The 17021-nt window shown below is 36.9% G+C and overlaps 1 protein-coding gene across 1 annotated transcript in view; it reads left to right on the forward strand.

The window, feature by feature from the left end:
* CPLANE1 (ciliogenesis and planar polarity effector complex subunit 1) overlaps nucleotides 1-17021 on the forward strand; it is a 71811-nt gene that overhangs the window by 20875 nt on the left and 33915 nt on the right. Inside the window, exons 19-30 of the mRNA XM_083353808.1 lie at nucleotides 1169-1308; nucleotides 2858-3075; nucleotides 3416-3580; nucleotides 4774-4912; nucleotides 5806-5915; nucleotides 6649-6810; nucleotides 8735-8843; nucleotides 9314-9620; nucleotides 10725-11631; nucleotides 13705-13856; nucleotides 13980-14137; nucleotides 15620-15693. Of these exons, the coding sequence (XP_083209934.1) occupies nucleotides 1169-1308; nucleotides 2858-3075; nucleotides 3416-3580; nucleotides 4774-4912; nucleotides 5806-5915; nucleotides 6649-6810; nucleotides 8735-8843; nucleotides 9314-9620; nucleotides 10725-11631; nucleotides 13705-13856; nucleotides 13980-14137; nucleotides 15620-15693 (2641 nt within the window). The remainder of the gene's footprint in view (nucleotides 1-1168; nucleotides 1309-2857; nucleotides 3076-3415; nucleotides 3581-4773; nucleotides 4913-5805; nucleotides 5916-6648; nucleotides 6811-8734; nucleotides 8844-9313; nucleotides 9621-10724; nucleotides 11632-13704; nucleotides 13857-13979; nucleotides 14138-15619; nucleotides 15694-17021) is intronic.

Here is a 17021-nt window from a genome sequence, read left to right on the forward strand (position 1 = left end):
ATGAATTGGTATTATAACATTTACCATGAATAGACATTTATCATAAATAGATACCATCATCATTATCATCCTGAATCTATCTATTGCAGGATAAAAGCCCTCACTTGAAAGTTATGAAACATAAGCTACCATGATGGTCAAGGGCAGGTTGATGGACAGCAATTTTTTTTATTTAGCAGTCTAATGCAGAAAGAAATAAAGTGGACCAAAATCATCTATTTAGATTCTGTACCTAACGGATGACAAGAACCTAGTTTTCCTGCCCATCTAGCACCTTAACCACTGCCGATGGATACGATAGAGAGGGAGAGAGAATCTCTCTGTGTGTGTGTGTGTGTGTGTTAGTAAATCTAAAATAGGTAATATCTACCAAATTAGCATAATTTTGTCAGAAACATAAGAGTATGACCTTTCCTACTTAGTTTATTGGTGGACCTTTTCAGGGAGAAGTGACAGAAAAACAGCAGTTTTCTTTTTGTAGTATTTCCCCATCTCTTTTGGTTCCATTTTAATGACATGTTATGATACAAGGTTGCTTGCACATTGTGTGATGAAGGCTTAGCTCGCACACTCTCACTTGGTTTTGTCATAGCATGTTTCAACCCAACCAATTATGGTTACTCAATAACTGATAGGTAAGCAACTATGCTTTGGGGCAGTGTGGTAATTCAGACATTAATACTGGGCTCTTAATGTAAGTAGCCGGGCTGTTTGGGATTCGTCGTATATCTTGAAACTTCAAAGATGATTCCTAGATAAAGAATCCAACTTTTAGAGATAGTTTTGATGTTTTTAACACAGATTATTAAAAAATTACAATCCTTGTAGAGTTACAGTATGGATATCATCACTTTTTCCACCACCCAGCAGATTCTGTCCTTCCACTTACAATGTATGAAGTGATAGTTGCAATAATCTTACAGGTCAGTAAGAAACGTCTCTATCTAAGATATCAAAGGCAAAACTCCCCAAGTAGGTCTCTTTTGCTTGTATTATGCAACATTAGCTCTTTCAGAGTTTCATATTATACTGAATGGGATAAATATCATTTGCTTCAATCAATATTTTTCTTTTGTGACTACCGTTGAGTAAATTCCCTGTGTAACTATGCAGAGGCCATTTCAAGAATAGTTTGAAGTAAGCTACCCTGTTCTTAATACAATTTCAGGTCAGGGAAAGTGGAATTATTCCTGCCATTATACTTGATGCCAACAAACATTTTTCAAGAAAAGCTACAATCTTTTTTGGGTCAGCCTGTCAACAATGAAACAACAAGTCAAGGAAACTTCAGATACAAGCAACTCACAGGTACACAATTTTTTAATATAGATTTGTTCTTTTATTATACAGTATTTCTATTCACTTTCATGCAAATGGTGTGACTTCCACATCAGGAAACAGGGTGGAAATATCCTTAGGTATTCTTTATGTTTTTCCTAATACACATATTTAATAGACATTTACAAGCAGGTAACCTGCTATCAACTCTTCCAAATAATGAAATACTAGTGCAATTTTTTTATGTATACATTCCTGAGCTAGATTTATAGAGGTAAAATATAGTATCTGATATCTCTGCCATTTCTTTAATAATTTTTCAATCATTTTCTAAAGATTTTCAGAAACATACACATATTTTAATAGCTCTCATTTTATGACCATTCATTTTCATTGATAAGGTGTCATCAAATAAAATATCAAATTTGCTGGTCATTTTTTCACTGAAGCCTTTTCTGTATTTTATTGTTCTATATGAATGATTTTTGGAGATTTTTTGGATATTTAATTCACTAATATTGTGCTTATACTTGTGTTACACCCCTATAGTATTTATCTGGAAATATTTTGACTGTTGTAACTAACATAATAAACCATTATTACGAAAGAAATACTGAAATCTTTATAATCTAGTGATATTGTTATTGTTAAATTTTTAAGTGTGAGGCTACACAAAGGGTCTACAATTTTTTCTTCTGGATCAAATGCAGCAACTGATGGACATACCAAAATTCTGATTAAAATTGTCCAGGCATTAGCAGAGATCCTTAACCATGTTAATTAAGTGAGGCAGCACTTTGAAAGTAGGACTGTCATATGTACTATAAACAGTGCTTTTTTTGTAAAAAAAAAAAAAAAGTGCCGGAACTCACACACATCATACAATCTGCCTTGCCTACCCTACAAGGTTCCATCCAAAAAAGATGCCGAAACTCCTTTCTGGGCATTCTATGACCAAAAAAAAGCCCTGAATGAAGTGAAATGCATTCATTTGCAAAATTCAAATGCAAAATTATCGGAAATTATATTACTAACTCAGTGTTGCTATCATTTTAAACGAAAAAATATTTCTACTCTCCGGGTGAGATTCAAGGTGCTGGTGATTACCTATAAAGCCCTAAATGGCATGGGTCTGGATTATTTACGGGAGCACCTTCTGCCGGCGTCAACGTCCCATCATCCTGTGCGCTCCCACAGAGAGGGCCGCCTCAGGGTGCCGTCGGCCAGGGAATGCCGACTGGCGGCCCCCAGGGGGTGAGCATTCTCTGTGGGCGCGCCTGCCCTCTGGAACCAGCTCCCTGTTGAGCTCCGGATGACTCCCGACCTTCGCTCCTTTCGCCGCGACCTGAAAACTTGGTTATTTGAGCTTGCCGGCCTGGACTGAGGGATTAGAATTTTAAATTTTTAGAATGTGATTTAGTTGTTGGGGCTAATTTAATTTAATTTATTTTTAACTTTGTATATTGTGTTTTAACTGCCCTGTACACCGCCCCGAGTCCTTCGGGAGAAGGGCGGTATATAAATCTAATAAAATAAATAAATAAATAATTATTATTGTCTGCTTTTATGCTTATTTTAGATCCTATTGAAGAAGAAGATGCAAATGCTCTTTTTAGTTCAGTAGAACAAATATTAAAAGCAGCTGTTATGGCAGGAGCAGACATTCTATCAGAAACCTTTCAGGTTTTGATGGACTTTGCCAAGGATCATAGTAGAAAATTCTGTGGCTTGGTTCCTGATGGCTTATATCTTCCAGCGCCACCTTTATATTGTCCTCAGCCAACATTTGTGAGTGAAGTATGCATCTCAGTGTTACATTAACATTTTCTTCGTGCTAATTTTTCCTATTGCATTTCAGACTAACTTTTTTCCCAAAGAAGTACTAGCTTTATGTACTGTATGTATACGTTTATTAATTTTTGAGGTGCTCTTGTAAGGAATCAGTACTAATATTTGTGTATGTTCCAGTTTTGTGGGGGTGGGGGAAGGTTAACTGTAATTATCGTGCTTATCTTAATTTTTCACACTTTAATAAATCAAAGGAATTAGAGAATGAGGATGGGTAATCTGTCTTGGGCTTATTCTTTCTTTGGGAATTTTCATACTGTAAACCTTTTAAATTTTACAATATTCTTAGGAAGAATATACTGATGTACCATTAAGAATAGAGAGAGACTGCAGACAAAAAGTATCTGGAATTGTTCAGAGGATTCTTCTTCTTTTCCGGGCTGCTCATTGTTCTTTTGCTGCTGCTCAGTGGTATATTGTGCGGCTAAAACATGCACGAAGAGTGATGCAAAAGGTACATGTCTGAAATTATTTATAAATTATTTATAATATTATACAGACTGGTGCTTATATGTGGAAAACAGCTTTTTTAGACCTGATATATTTCATGGAATTCTACTATCCTGTAGATTACTTTCAGATGTGATCTTCTAAATGAAAATCTCTGAAGGCAAATACTATGATTCATATAGAGATTTATTTACTTTTTATTATTTAGGTTGCCTTAAAATGGTATGTTTTCTGCAAATGTAATCACTGGAACATTTCCAAATTGACCAGGGAATGGTTTGACTGTTCCAACTATGGGAAATAATTGGAATTTAGCAGAAGCCTTTTTGGTAATCTGTATTTCTTAAGAAGTAAATTCCAAGCTGTTCAGTTCTCTTAATGCAGAAATGGAGCTGTAGCCCGATCACCTTCTTTACAACTTTCCCAAAAAGGAGAAGTTGTGGATTGGACTACCTAAGGATGATTGGATCCACTCCTCCTTCAAGGCTAAGCAGAACCACCCCACTTTCTGAGAAAGGCCAATGCCCAACTGTATATCCCTTCCCAAATGGTCTCCACAAACTAAGAGTGACAAAGGCTGGCCAGATAGCAGTCCTGAGAAACCTGTCTATTTCATTAGAAATTATAGGATCCAGAAGATTTATCCAACAATATTGCCTGGAATATTCACAGTGTCCCAATAAATGATCAGGGGTGCTGCCCTTCCCCAATAAGGAATGGGTCACCAGAAAAACGGCCACTGCTTGGCTATTAGCAGATACATAAGATGATGTATCTTATGCTTCGCTACTCTTATTGCCATAATATAATCTCTAGTGGTAGTAATAGGTCCCCCCCATACACACACATGTAAGCTGAATTCACTGTCAAACCTATGAGATACCCTCCCCCTTCCCCCTTATACATGCAAACTGCTTACAAAGTGTCCTTGTAAGAAAACATATGCAGCAAGTTGAATTGACTCTTGAGTGGTGAAAAGAATCAGAGCCCAGGAACTTGTGGCTCAGTAAATCAGATTGTTCATACTCACTGACCATATTTCAAAGAAGCTGTGCTTAGCTTGCTAACCTAGTAGGAAGGAATAAATAACAAGAAAGGTCACAAAGATGGTTTTATCTAAAACATTCCAATGCCATGTTATAATTTATACCGTGTTTTCCTTTGTCTTGTCTCTTTGGTCCCTCTTTCTCATTTTAGATCCACAAAAAAGGTGCCCTTCCTCCTTTAAGTGATCTTCCAGCAAATTTGCTTAAGTATTCCAAATATCATACTGTGTTCTCAAGGCCTTCTTCTTTTGGAGACCATAACTTTGATGCTGTTTCATGTAAAACTATAGGTGTGTATCTGCAAAAAATCCAATATGTGTTTAAAGAAGAATAAAATGCAAAGCAAAAAAGCTTGTCTGTCTGTAATAGCCCTTAAAAATGTTTAGGTACTATATGGACAGTGTCATCTACTCTAGGCTTTATATTCAGAGCCTGTGGGAGACTCTCATCTGGCTCCTTGCACATTCCTCAGCTATCAGACAAAGAATTAGTTTCCTGGCCCATTCAAGTAGAGAATCTGTCTGTTAAAAGAAGAAAAGGTTTCCATTTTAATAAGCTGAGAACTAAATTGGGTTATAAGATGAAAGCAATCTAGTTGCTGAGTTTTCTGACATTTTTCTGACATTTTCAATATATCTTACTGATCTCCTGACACAAGCCACTTGTGAAAGGGCAATTTTTAAACGTTCATATGACTTGTCATCAGTGCTTTTTTTATAAAAGAAAAAGGTGCCGGAACTCACACATGTTATACAACCCGCCTTGCCTACCCTACAAGGTTCCATCCAAAAAAGGTGCCGGAACTCCGTTCTGAGCGTTCTATGAGGAAAAAAGCCCTGCTTGTCATTAATATGTTGGGTAAATAATCTGTAAATATGCATGTATTGGTTCTATTGCAATAAAATGAAAAGATTAGGCTCTCAGTCCTAGTTTTAATACTGATTCCCTTATACAGTAAGGTTTTATCTACTGGGGACACATTTTAAAATTTATTTTCATCTGATAGATTAACTTTCACTGCAATGTGTGAGTGTGTGTGTGTATGTGTGTACACACACACATACACACATTGCAGTGAAAGTTAATTGATAGAAGGAAAGTGAAGAAGCTGATGATAGTAAACAATACAGCCATTAAAAGAATACATTGATTGCCTGCAGAATTTTCTGTGTGTCTCTTGCAGGATGCTTTCGAGAATTATGTATATTGTGCTGGATGCTTCATGTTCGTGAAAGATTGTCTGATAGTTGCAGACGGTATCAAAGGGCAAGAGAGAATTTGGAAAACCGGAATGTAATTAAAATAGCATGAAATTTTTAAGTCTCTCTCTGTCTCTCTCTCTCTCTCTCTCTCCCTCCCTTCTCCCCTCTCTCTCACATCTATCTACTACTTGATTTCTATAGCTGCCCACCTCAACAAATGATTGGGTGGCATATATAAGAGATTATCTTTTCACGTTTTTTCTTCTTTCTAATTACAAATCAGTTTAAATGAGAAAGAGATCCTTTTTTGTAATAATCCCCCAATTATTTGAACTACCTCCCTTCCTCAGATTCCACAGACTTTACCACTGCTGCTTTTAAGTTTATCTCTTAAAATATATGACTAGTCTAGTCAGGATTTCATCTGACTAGTTGAAATTATAATTATAATTATATAATTTTTATTTTCATATTGGCTTTATTAATACAATGTTGCATTTTTGTAAGCAGCCCTGGGAGAGGTTTTATCTTAAAAGTTGCCCAAAAATATTTTTAATAATAATAGTCAAAGCTTATACAAAACACCACTATGGCAGATCTGTGGGTTTAAATCCAAACTACCTGAATTACTCATAAAAGGAAGTATAAGAGGATGATCAATATTCCCTTTTAGCTTTATTCAAATATTAAATATTAGCTTTATTCAAATGTCTTAGTAGTACATATATTTTTGTGGTAGACTGGGGTTTAGATTTCATGTAGTTTGAGATGTCAGTAACCATGTAGATAAGTTTTTGGCCAATTACAAGATGTTCTTTCTTTAGGAATTCAAGAGGATCGAATTTGATGCTTGCATAGTTGAGTACTCTGTCAGTGCTTTGGAGTGGGCTTGCCGTATGCTTCCTTTTGCTAGATTCATGAACATTGAAGAACTTGTGCAGGATATCATTCTGAGCCTTATTGGAGAATTACCACCAATTAAAAAGGTATGCAGGATTGAGCAATTTAGCTTTGTTGATATAGGTAACCCTAATCTGTTCAACAACCATTGACAGTTAAAACAACCTTGGAAAGAGTACTTTGTGGCCTGTAAAGCACTTCCAACCATTGTAAAACTTTTGTGCCAACCCCCCCTGGTTGTGTGACCACATTTCGGGGGGCGGGGGGGGGCTTGGCAACAGGCTTACATTTACAATCAATTGCTAAGTGCCCCACAATTATGTGATCACCATTTGCAATTTTCTCTGCCAGCTTCCCCAGTAAGTTAATGGGAAAGCTGTACAGAAAGGTTGCAAGTGAACAACATAATGATTACAAATGGTTTGTTTTTTGTGGACCACTGATGGCTAGATGGCCTCCTTCGATTCAAATAATATGTATTGGAGTGAAGGGAGACCTATCTGGCAATTCAAAGGCCTTGGTCTGGAAACCTGATTGGCAAAAAAAAAGGCAGAGTTAGATTTAAAAAGTGAGTTCTTACAGAACCATTAAAGGTTATCCTTTTAGTAATCAGTGCCAACCTAGCAGTTCGAAAGCACGTAAAAATGCAAGTAGAAAAATAGGGACCACTACGGTGGGAAGGTAACAGCGTTCCATGTGCCTTTGGCGTCCAGTCATGCCGGCCACATGACCACGGAAACGTCCTCGGACAACCGCTGGCTCTTCAGCTTTGAAACGGAGATGAGCACCGGCCCCTAGAGTCGGAAACGACTAGCACGCATGTGCGGGGTGACCTTTACTTTTTTACCTTTTACGACCTATCAGGATCTAAAATAGAAAATGTTTATGAGATAGAACTAGAATGTGTTTATTAGGCTTATTTTAGACGTTATAATTTGTGCACTGACATAATGGAAATTTGGTTTATAGATCCCACGTTTGATGTTAAAAGACGTTTGATTATTCTATTTAAGAATTAAGATTTAGCTAAAATTTAAAACAGAATCTGGTTGTGTATAAATAGTTGCAGATTGATAAACATAGGCTGTGGTCCTGTCAGTAACGTGTGATGTATTAGGATGTGAAACAGACAATGTTTATTAATTAGAACATAGCTACTCAGCCACTGTGTACATGTTAGATGCTATAGTTTTTGCTGTAATGAAATAAGGGAATTTGGGTTGTAAATATTATTTGGGATGTTAAAGGCTAAATTTGAATGATATAATTAAAATTAAAATTAGGTAAACTTTAATAACAGGACATAGATACAGTATATCTCAATGAAACTGAATTGACAAATTTTTCAACTGACCATGCTATTTCTAGAAATTTACTAGTTTAAACTGGTTGTATGAAATGTTAAGGGAAATTGAGAAGGATGTTTTGATAATGTAACCTGAATTATGTACTGTAAACTCTGTTACTGAATCTCTGATTACCCAGTCATCATGATGCTTTCTAAATATGTAGATTTTAACTGAAAAACCAATAAAACTTGTTTAAAAAAAGAAAAAAGAAAGGTTGCAAGTGGTGGGGATGGAGAGGAGCTGCAATCCTTTGTGGAACTGCAAGAAAGCTACTGAAATCTTCAGGATTTCATCTCTTTTTCTGCAGCCCGTCGAAGAATTCCCCCTTCATGTATGGAAACCTTTGCAGAAATGTTTGAGAGCAACAGGGCTGCTTGCCAGGAGGGTTTCATCTCCACGTGGATCTGAAATCCTTCAGCATGCAGCTCTTTTGCTGGAGATTGCCGCCGGGATAAATGGTTGTTGAGTGAAGTGGTCACATGGACATGTTGCTTAATGACTGTTTCAACCACAACAGAGATTTGTGTCCCAGTGTGTTTGTAAGTCGTTCACTGTCACTATACCTTTGAATGTTTGTTTTTACAAGCGTGCAACTGATTTTTGGAAATTTTACCAAGTATCTGGAAGCAATTGAAACTTCATGCTGGTTTGTTTTATACAGGTGGCAGAAATTTTGGTAAAAGCATTTCCTAGCCCTGAAGATGTGAGGGTCTCACTAAGGGATAAATATAATGATCTATATCAACGACTTAGGCACTGCACAGTTAAAGGTACAGTGTATGACAAAATAATGAAAGCAAAGCAGTATTTTTTTCTTTAAAAAGAGTTCCTTGAAAAATGAAAATATAAATAATCATAGTATGAATTATTGTCTTTAAGCAATGTGAACAATTTCCTTGCCAAAGGAAAACAAATATAAAGTACTCTAGATACAGAGAATGAGGTGGCTGGATGGAGTCATTGAAGCAGTAGGCATGAGCTTAAATGGACTCCAGAAGATGGTAGAGGACAAGAAGGCCTGGAGGAACGTTGTCCATAGGGTCGCAATGGGTCGGACACAACTTCGCAGCTAACAACAACAACAATAGATTATTGGCCAAGGAAAATTTATATGTGGAATAGACACTGAATAGTATTATCCACCCACTGCATATAAAATTTGTCATAGAATATAACTTATCTGAAATCTCAGTTAAAATGACTAGTTAATGTGATCCACATTTTCTGTCTTCATGGTTAGGCCCCAATAGTGAAGAAATTATGTCGGTTGTACTACAGGCTACTTACAAAGTGAATGTGAAAACCCTGAAACGTGTGATAAGAAACATAGGGCCCATTCAAACAAATATCTGGGAGACACCGGAAGAAGAGATACAAGACTCTGGAGCTTCCTGCTATGATCAGTTTTCCTTGGGGACTACTCTAAGCAGAAGCACAATTTCAGATTTCAGAAACCTTCAAGGGTGTAACAGTGCTGAACCCGCAGATTCACTTTCTGAGTTTGGGATGACAGAAGAAGCAAGAAAACTGAAGCAAGAAAATTCCAAGTAAGCATTTGTAACATTTTGTCTTGAATCAGAGAAAATATTATTTTGAGTAACATCTTATTTAAACTATACAAAACTGCACATTTACTTTGCATCAAGTTCCCTCTGGCTTGTATGTAAGTGTGCGTAGGATCGCAACCTAAAAGCCTCATGTCCTTGTTCTGCTCCTCTTATGCTTCATTGATTCTGGGGATCACATAGCAAAGTGAGACCAAAGCAGTAGTGGACTGACCCAATTCACCCAAGAAAATCCTTAAAGCAGAAGAACACAATAAGAATGAGATTGTCATAGAAATCATATTTAATTATTTTTTTCAGTAAGTTAATATTTTTCATAGGACTTAGCATATGATTGACATTGTGCCATGTAGGCTTATTTTACTCTTAGCTACTTTGTAGTATCACGTTTCCCTGAAAGTAAGGCCTACTCCGAAAATAAGCCCGAGCTTGATTTTGGGGGGTGGGCCTAATATAAGCCCTACCTCAAAAATAAGCCCTAGTTTTGGGGCAAGGCACACCTAAAAAATCAAACTAGGGCTGGGGTGGAGCTGCCCCACGTGCTCCGCACCCACTTACCTTGTAGCCAGGTCTCTCCTTACTGGCCCACTTCTTCTGCCAAGTCTTCTGCACCCAGGTCTGCATTTCTCAGTCACAGGCCTTAATGGAAGGGTACTGCAGCCGAGAACCAAGCTATGGATTGAAATCATAGCTCAGTTCTGCAAGACCTATGCAGTTGAGAACTGAGCTATGGATTGAATCCATTATGGATTGAATCCATAGCCCAGTATTCTGCTGCAGTAGCTTTCCTAAAAAGCAGGCCAGAATGCAGCTGCAGAATGAAGCTGCTCCTTTGGGCAGAAGAAGTGGACCTGCTGGGTGGGTCTGTCTGTGCCGGAGGTGAGAATAAAAGACATCCCCCCAAAATAAGACCTAGTGCCTCTTGGAGGCAAAATAAAAAAAGACCCAGTCTTATTTTTGGGGAAACACGGTATTTGTTTCCTTCCTAGATTGAAAGCACCTCCCTTGCCTTTATGGATATACAGAAGTTGCTGTGGAAGGAAAAGAATTTGCTTTTCATATATGTTATTTTATTCTGTTTTGTAGTGATTTACCCTCTTGTATAGAAGCTTCCAACCGTAAAGAGTGGACTGAAAAGTTAAAAGACTGCAGTGGGGAAAGAGATTTTAAAAAAGAGACCCATAAAGACCTTCCCAATCAACTCCATATGCCTCTAGTCGGTGAATGGGAATTTGAACGTGATGATGATGAATACATTAAGTTTTTAGACCTCTTCCTAACTTACGTACTTGAAAGGGATCCACTCAATCACAGTGAATCTGCTGTTCCTTTTCTGACGTGCTTTTCAGCACTGCTTAGAGAGCATGAGCTCCATTCCCTTCTTTTTGATGTTCATACAACACTGATACGTCGACAGGTGAGAACTGAAGTCCAAAATGCATTTAGAGCTGGTTCTTGCTACACCCTTGGTTTGGGATTTAGTGATTCTAAACTAGCTTCTGTGTGTGATAAAAAGAAAAAAGATTGTGAACAAGAAACTTTAGCCGATGGGCAACTGTTAGAGCTTTCAGACTGTGATTCAGTTATGAGACTTCCTGAAAGAAGAGGCTTATTTGGTCAAAGCCAGCAATCAGTCAGTGACTCACATGATTCCAGTAAGACATTCACACCAGCATTGGTTCAGTGTTGGTCTACCCCTAAAACAGCTCTGTTTCAAAAATACATCTGCAAAACTGGACAAGTGAATGACATCACACAACAAGACGAACCAGTTCCAGAAATACATCTTAAATTTAACAATATATCTCGCTTACTTGAATGGATGATCAGATGGTCCAGTAAAAGAATGGTTCAAGATCCCATCACAACAGGGACATTTCAGGAATGCCAGCCAATGATGCACGTGAAAATATCTTCATCTGCCATTCTTTCATCATTGTGGATTTTAGAGCGACGTTACGGCAACAAATTTCAAGACCAAAATTGCGGTTTGGTAAGCAATAGAAATTATTTTGAGCATATCTAAAGCTAATATTTGAATTTGAGCAAAGTGTCTCAAAGTGCATACAAACAAAAATCTGCCTATAGAAAGAAAATAGCTCAAAGGTGGACATCTGCCAGCTCAGATGACTTGACACCACAATAAAAATGCACAATGAGCAATAATATTTATAATAAATATACATAAAGTGAATCAATCCCTCTTCCATTCTTCTGGGAGTTCTATGAAAGGAAATACTTTGTTAACATATGTAGAATAATGGAGACTTTATTCTTACATATAATACAATATGTACATATATGTATATGCATGTTTGCTTATAAACAAACACTTGAATTCATTTGCATTTATTTTTGAGAAATCATTTGTAGAATAAGGTTGTTACTATTTATTGGGATTTTGTACGTGTTTTGCTATTTATAGTATCTTGTCTATTATTGTGGGGTGTGATGGTGCAGTGGTTAGAACGCAGTATTGCAGGCTAACTCTCCCCACAACCTGGAGTTCAATCCTGACAGACTCAGGGTGGACTCAGCTTTCCATCCTTCCAAGGTCAGTAAAATGAGGACCCAAATTGTAGGGGGCAATATATGCTGACATTTGTAAACCACTCAGAAAGTCCTATAAAGCACTATGGAGTGGTATGTAAGTCTAAGTGCTATTGCTATTATACTTTAGGCTAGGGGTCCCCAACCTGCGGGCTATACCCCATTACCAGGCCATGGCCTGTTCACAACTGGGCAACATGAGTGGCAGGGGAGTGCTCACTCATACAAAGAAAGCTGCACGCGCACACACCTATCTCTTGCAAAACCATCCCCTCTCTTTTCTTCAGCATACAGAGATGCAACTGCTGTAACTTGATAACTGCATGCATTTGAACATATTTTGCTGTTTACTGAACTCAGCAAAGGAAATAAATGATTTTCTCTGAGCATCATCTCTGAAAATTGGCATAGATAGAGCAAACTCATTTCACCCTCAGCTTTCCCCACTAAGTAACGATGCAAACAGTGATTTTTGCAATAGTTACTTTAGAGAAAGACCAAGAAAAACATTTTAACTTTACATAGGAATATCAAAATGTAAGAACTGTAAGCTTTTAGCATCTAGAGAAGCCAATAATTAATGACAAAGTTACACACTTTATGTTAACAGCCTAACTTGACCTGCATCAGATTAAATTATTGGTGGATTGAGATTGTATAATAGGTAAAAGGTTCATACTAAGTATTTTGTGAGGTGCTCTTTGCTTTTTATGCATGATAATAAGGAGGTGTAAAGAAAATGAATCCAAAGACTGCTATGCTGCTAGAACTTTATATTTTAAAAAGTCAATGTGCATTAATAGGGCTTGAAAAGTATAAAATTTCTATGGCATTCTTTTTTTACCGTCATGAGATTATATCAAAAAATTAAAAATAGTATAAAATATTATGTGAAAGTTTTGCTTTCCCAGAGATACACACTAATTCAAATTATTTGCAGCAATCACTCGTATGTTTCCTTCCTGATTAATTAGTACACTGTCAAGGAAGCCAAGATTTTAGAATGTTAAGTAATGAACCTCCTTGTAGAGCAGTCGCTAAGCAGCGTCAAACATTCCATAGCCATGGACATTTCTTGTAATGTGGTACATTTAGAAGGTAGCAGAAACGTATATGAAAAATACTAAGGAATGGTACTTATCTAATGAAATCCTGGGCTATAATTTATTTAGCAAAAACATTATTAAAGCCAAGTGGAGCCTTTGGGTAACTAACATGGGACAATTTTTGTGAAGGGAAAATTTAAAATTTGATCTACAATTTTTCAAAACAATTATATTATCAAATTGTAATTTGTATTAAAGGTTATTTATAGGAAGGCATATATCTCAAAAAGCTTTACATTCCAATCCAAATCTGAAAATATATAGCCTCTACTGGTGAGAGTTTTCTTAGGCAGACGGGTTTCCTGTAGTTGCAATAGTAGATATTGAAATGTGCACAACAGGAGTGTAATGCAAAGCTATGAATACAAATCATTTTTTAAACTTAAACATTATATGTGGTGTTGTTTTAGAAACCACAGAAACAGTGTGAAAAAATTTTCACTATCGCACCCAAACTGGAGAAAGATGGTTCTAAGGGTACAAATAGTTCTTCATCGGAGGAAGCTCCAGCGGATATCCAAAATGGACGTGCATATGGTGAACCACTTAAAAATATTCCAAGGTAAGAATTCAGCATTCAGTTTGATTATAAGAACATATACTGCCAAAGGGAGTAAAAACTGTTGTATAAAAAGAGACAATGTTATTACCTAAAATCTTTTTTTTAAAAATGTCACTTTTAAAGGTGTGGAACATTACCTGGAAAGCAAAATAGGAAGAAAGTAAATCGTAGGGCTCATTCTATAGTACCTGATATAGACACTGGAAGTACAGCTTTTCATATCAGTCTGGCAGAAAAAGTGGCAGAATTTCTACGAAATGACGTAGCATCTGAAACTGAAGGTTAGTTAAAAGAAAAATGTTTTCTTCACTTACATGAAGTCATTTATGTGAACTAAAAGAGATTTTTGCATAGGATATATAATATCGTGTTTCCCTGAAAATAAGATCTACCCCAAAAATAAGCTCTAGCTTGATTTTTACACATGCAGCCAATATTAGGCCTACCCCAAAAATTAGTTCTACTTAAGACCCTGCCCACTCCATTGCACCTGGTTGCACAAGGTGGGACGAGGCGCACAGGTAAAAATCAAGCTAGGGCAGGGTGTGTGCGTGGAGCTGTCCCATGCAACCCGCATCCACGTTTAGGACAGTTGCAGCCAGGCCTCCCACACCCCAACACCTGCCTTGCCAGCCCACTTCTGTGGCTGCTTTCCGCAGCTCGCACATGTCACCCCCAGCCTCCATTTCACTGTCAGAGACCTTCCGGAAAGGCCTCTGCAGCCAAGAAATGAGCTCCGGATTGATGCACGTGGCACAAACCCCCACCCCCACCAGAGGACAGCTTTGGGGTTAGAAAGCTTCCCAGAGCAGGATACTTGTTAACAGAAGAAAATGTAAGATTGTAAATGTACAATTGATTAGGGATTTTTTAAAAAACCCAAGCAAAAACAAAAACTGAATTAAGTGGTGCCTGTGTGAATCTACCAATCAACTCAAAACAGAGGACAGCTTGAGAAGTCAGCTGTTTGTCAGCTGAAAAAGGAACAAAAAGAACGAACTGTTTGAGGTCCCTGTAACTTGGAATATTATGAGGATGTGGAATTATGTAGGATGATTTTTCTTTTGGGTTTTCTGCTGGATAGCCTCAAATACACAAGCTTGAGTCTTCTGGCACTTTATGACATAGATGTATTTTGCAATGTTTGGATCTGAAACAGATAAGGATCTTCTTAGGAAGTCACAGATTCTCCTGGGCATCCCATAGTTGTAATGTAGGCAATTCAGTTACCTCAAACACCAATTTTTTTTAGTCTTCATGGCATATGTATAAATCTAGGAAAAGGCATAGTTTCTTTAAGTACCTACTGCCAGCTACAGATATATTGGCCATTTTAGATCCTAATAGCGAATTATTATTGCCTGATATATACTGTAGTATTATACTATATACTATAGGTATATATAGTATATACTGTATACTATAGTAAATAAACATGCTGAATAAAGGAGTGGGATGGGTGTATGCTGAAGAGAAATTAAAGAGAAAGTTGTGTTTTTATTCTGAAAATTTCTCATTCTGGAAACCTGAACACTGTTACAAAGATATACGAATGTTACTTTCAGTGAGGAAAATAAATTCAACATTTGTTAAGTTCAATGAATCAGTTTAAGAGCGACTCAGAAACAAATACTGTTAAAATGTTTATCATCTCTCATATAAATACAAGAAAATTAAGGCTTGTTAATGAAAAAAGAGAAAGATATGGAAAAAGTACATGGTTCTCTTTATTTGTTCTTTTTAATGTTGTGCTTGTTTTGAAGTCTATAGTGAAAATCCAGTTTCAAGAAATCCTACTATCTCTGTCAGTATTAAATCAGTACAAAAGAAAAATGAAGTAAGTAGTTCTCAAAGTAAGTGTATTTTCTTCCATTCAATTTATAAAACCTATACTTTATATAGGACATATAACATTATTGGTAGATAAGATAGAACAGTGGTTCTCAACCTGTGGTCCTGGAGGACCCATAATGTTGTCACAGGAGTCCACAAACTCTTGAGGAAACAGCATCCTTTAAATCTTGAGTTAAGTCTTGGGGGGGGGGTGTCAGTGGCCATGGTCTGAGGCCACAGAAGGTATTTAAAGGGGTCTGTGGTGAAGAAAAGGTTGAGAAGCACTGTGTTAGAACACATAGGACCTCATTCCAGAGGATTTCAGCATTGTTTAATTTGGTTTCTGTAGAATCATGACTTGTTATTGCAAAATAAAATTCATTCATACAATTCTTGGTCTAGATTTCATGTATGTAATCAGGAGAAACATATATCCTATACTTAAGCTTTCCATGATAGCAGAAAAAGAAATTCAGATTAATGATGAATGATAGTTTATAATTTGTTAATGAAGTATCATGGACACTTCTTTGATTTGGGAAAAAAAGACCTACAGTTTTTTGCTTAAAAGTCCAATAACTTTTTCATCACAACAATGAACTGTTGTGATCCTTCTTCCTTGTCAAAATTTAAAACTGAGGCAGTTTTCGGCTTCAGTTTTGTCTGTCAAACAATGTTTCTTTTATTTCATGACTTTATATTCTGAGGCTGTTTGGAAATTATTCTGAAAAGAGCTACTGGTTGTCAGTGAATTTTAATTTTTAGCTAGGATGCACAAGCTATTTTAAACTCAGGAAACAACTTTTGAGTAGTTGGTTTTTAGGATTCAAATTATCAAAAACATACATATTCAGTAAATTACAATTAATTAAGTTGATAATATGATTACTTTCTCTGCATTTAATTATTGTTCCCTGAGGGGCTCAGGGTGGTAAGACCAGGTTTCTGGCCTATAGGTTTTTATTGAATAAAATATAGTAATGGATTAAACACTTAACATTTGCAGATATTTAATATGTGCTCTATTTTTTCTAACATCCCTTTTTTTTAAATTTAGTTCTTATATAACAGACTGAAAGTGATCCTTGGGTTTCCCTCCCCCATCTAAAAAAGATTACTCGAGCTTATTTTTTTCAGTCTTGTTAGATATTGAATCTGTAAAATGACACTATAAGCCCGTGGTGGCAAACGTATGGCATGCGTGCCACAGGTGGCACGCAGAGCCCTCTCTGTGGGCACGTGTGCCGTCACCCCAGTCCTAGGCCTTCAGCTGGGTTTTATAAAACCTTTTTGCTTTAGGCCTCTGCCGCCGTGTGCAAAAAAAAAAAAGTT

Source organism: Vipera ursinii, assembly GCF_947247035.1.
Source record: "Vipera ursinii genome assembly, chromosome: 2".
Lineage (NCBI taxonomy): Eukaryota > Metazoa > Chordata > Lepidosauria > Squamata > Viperidae > Vipera > Vipera ursinii.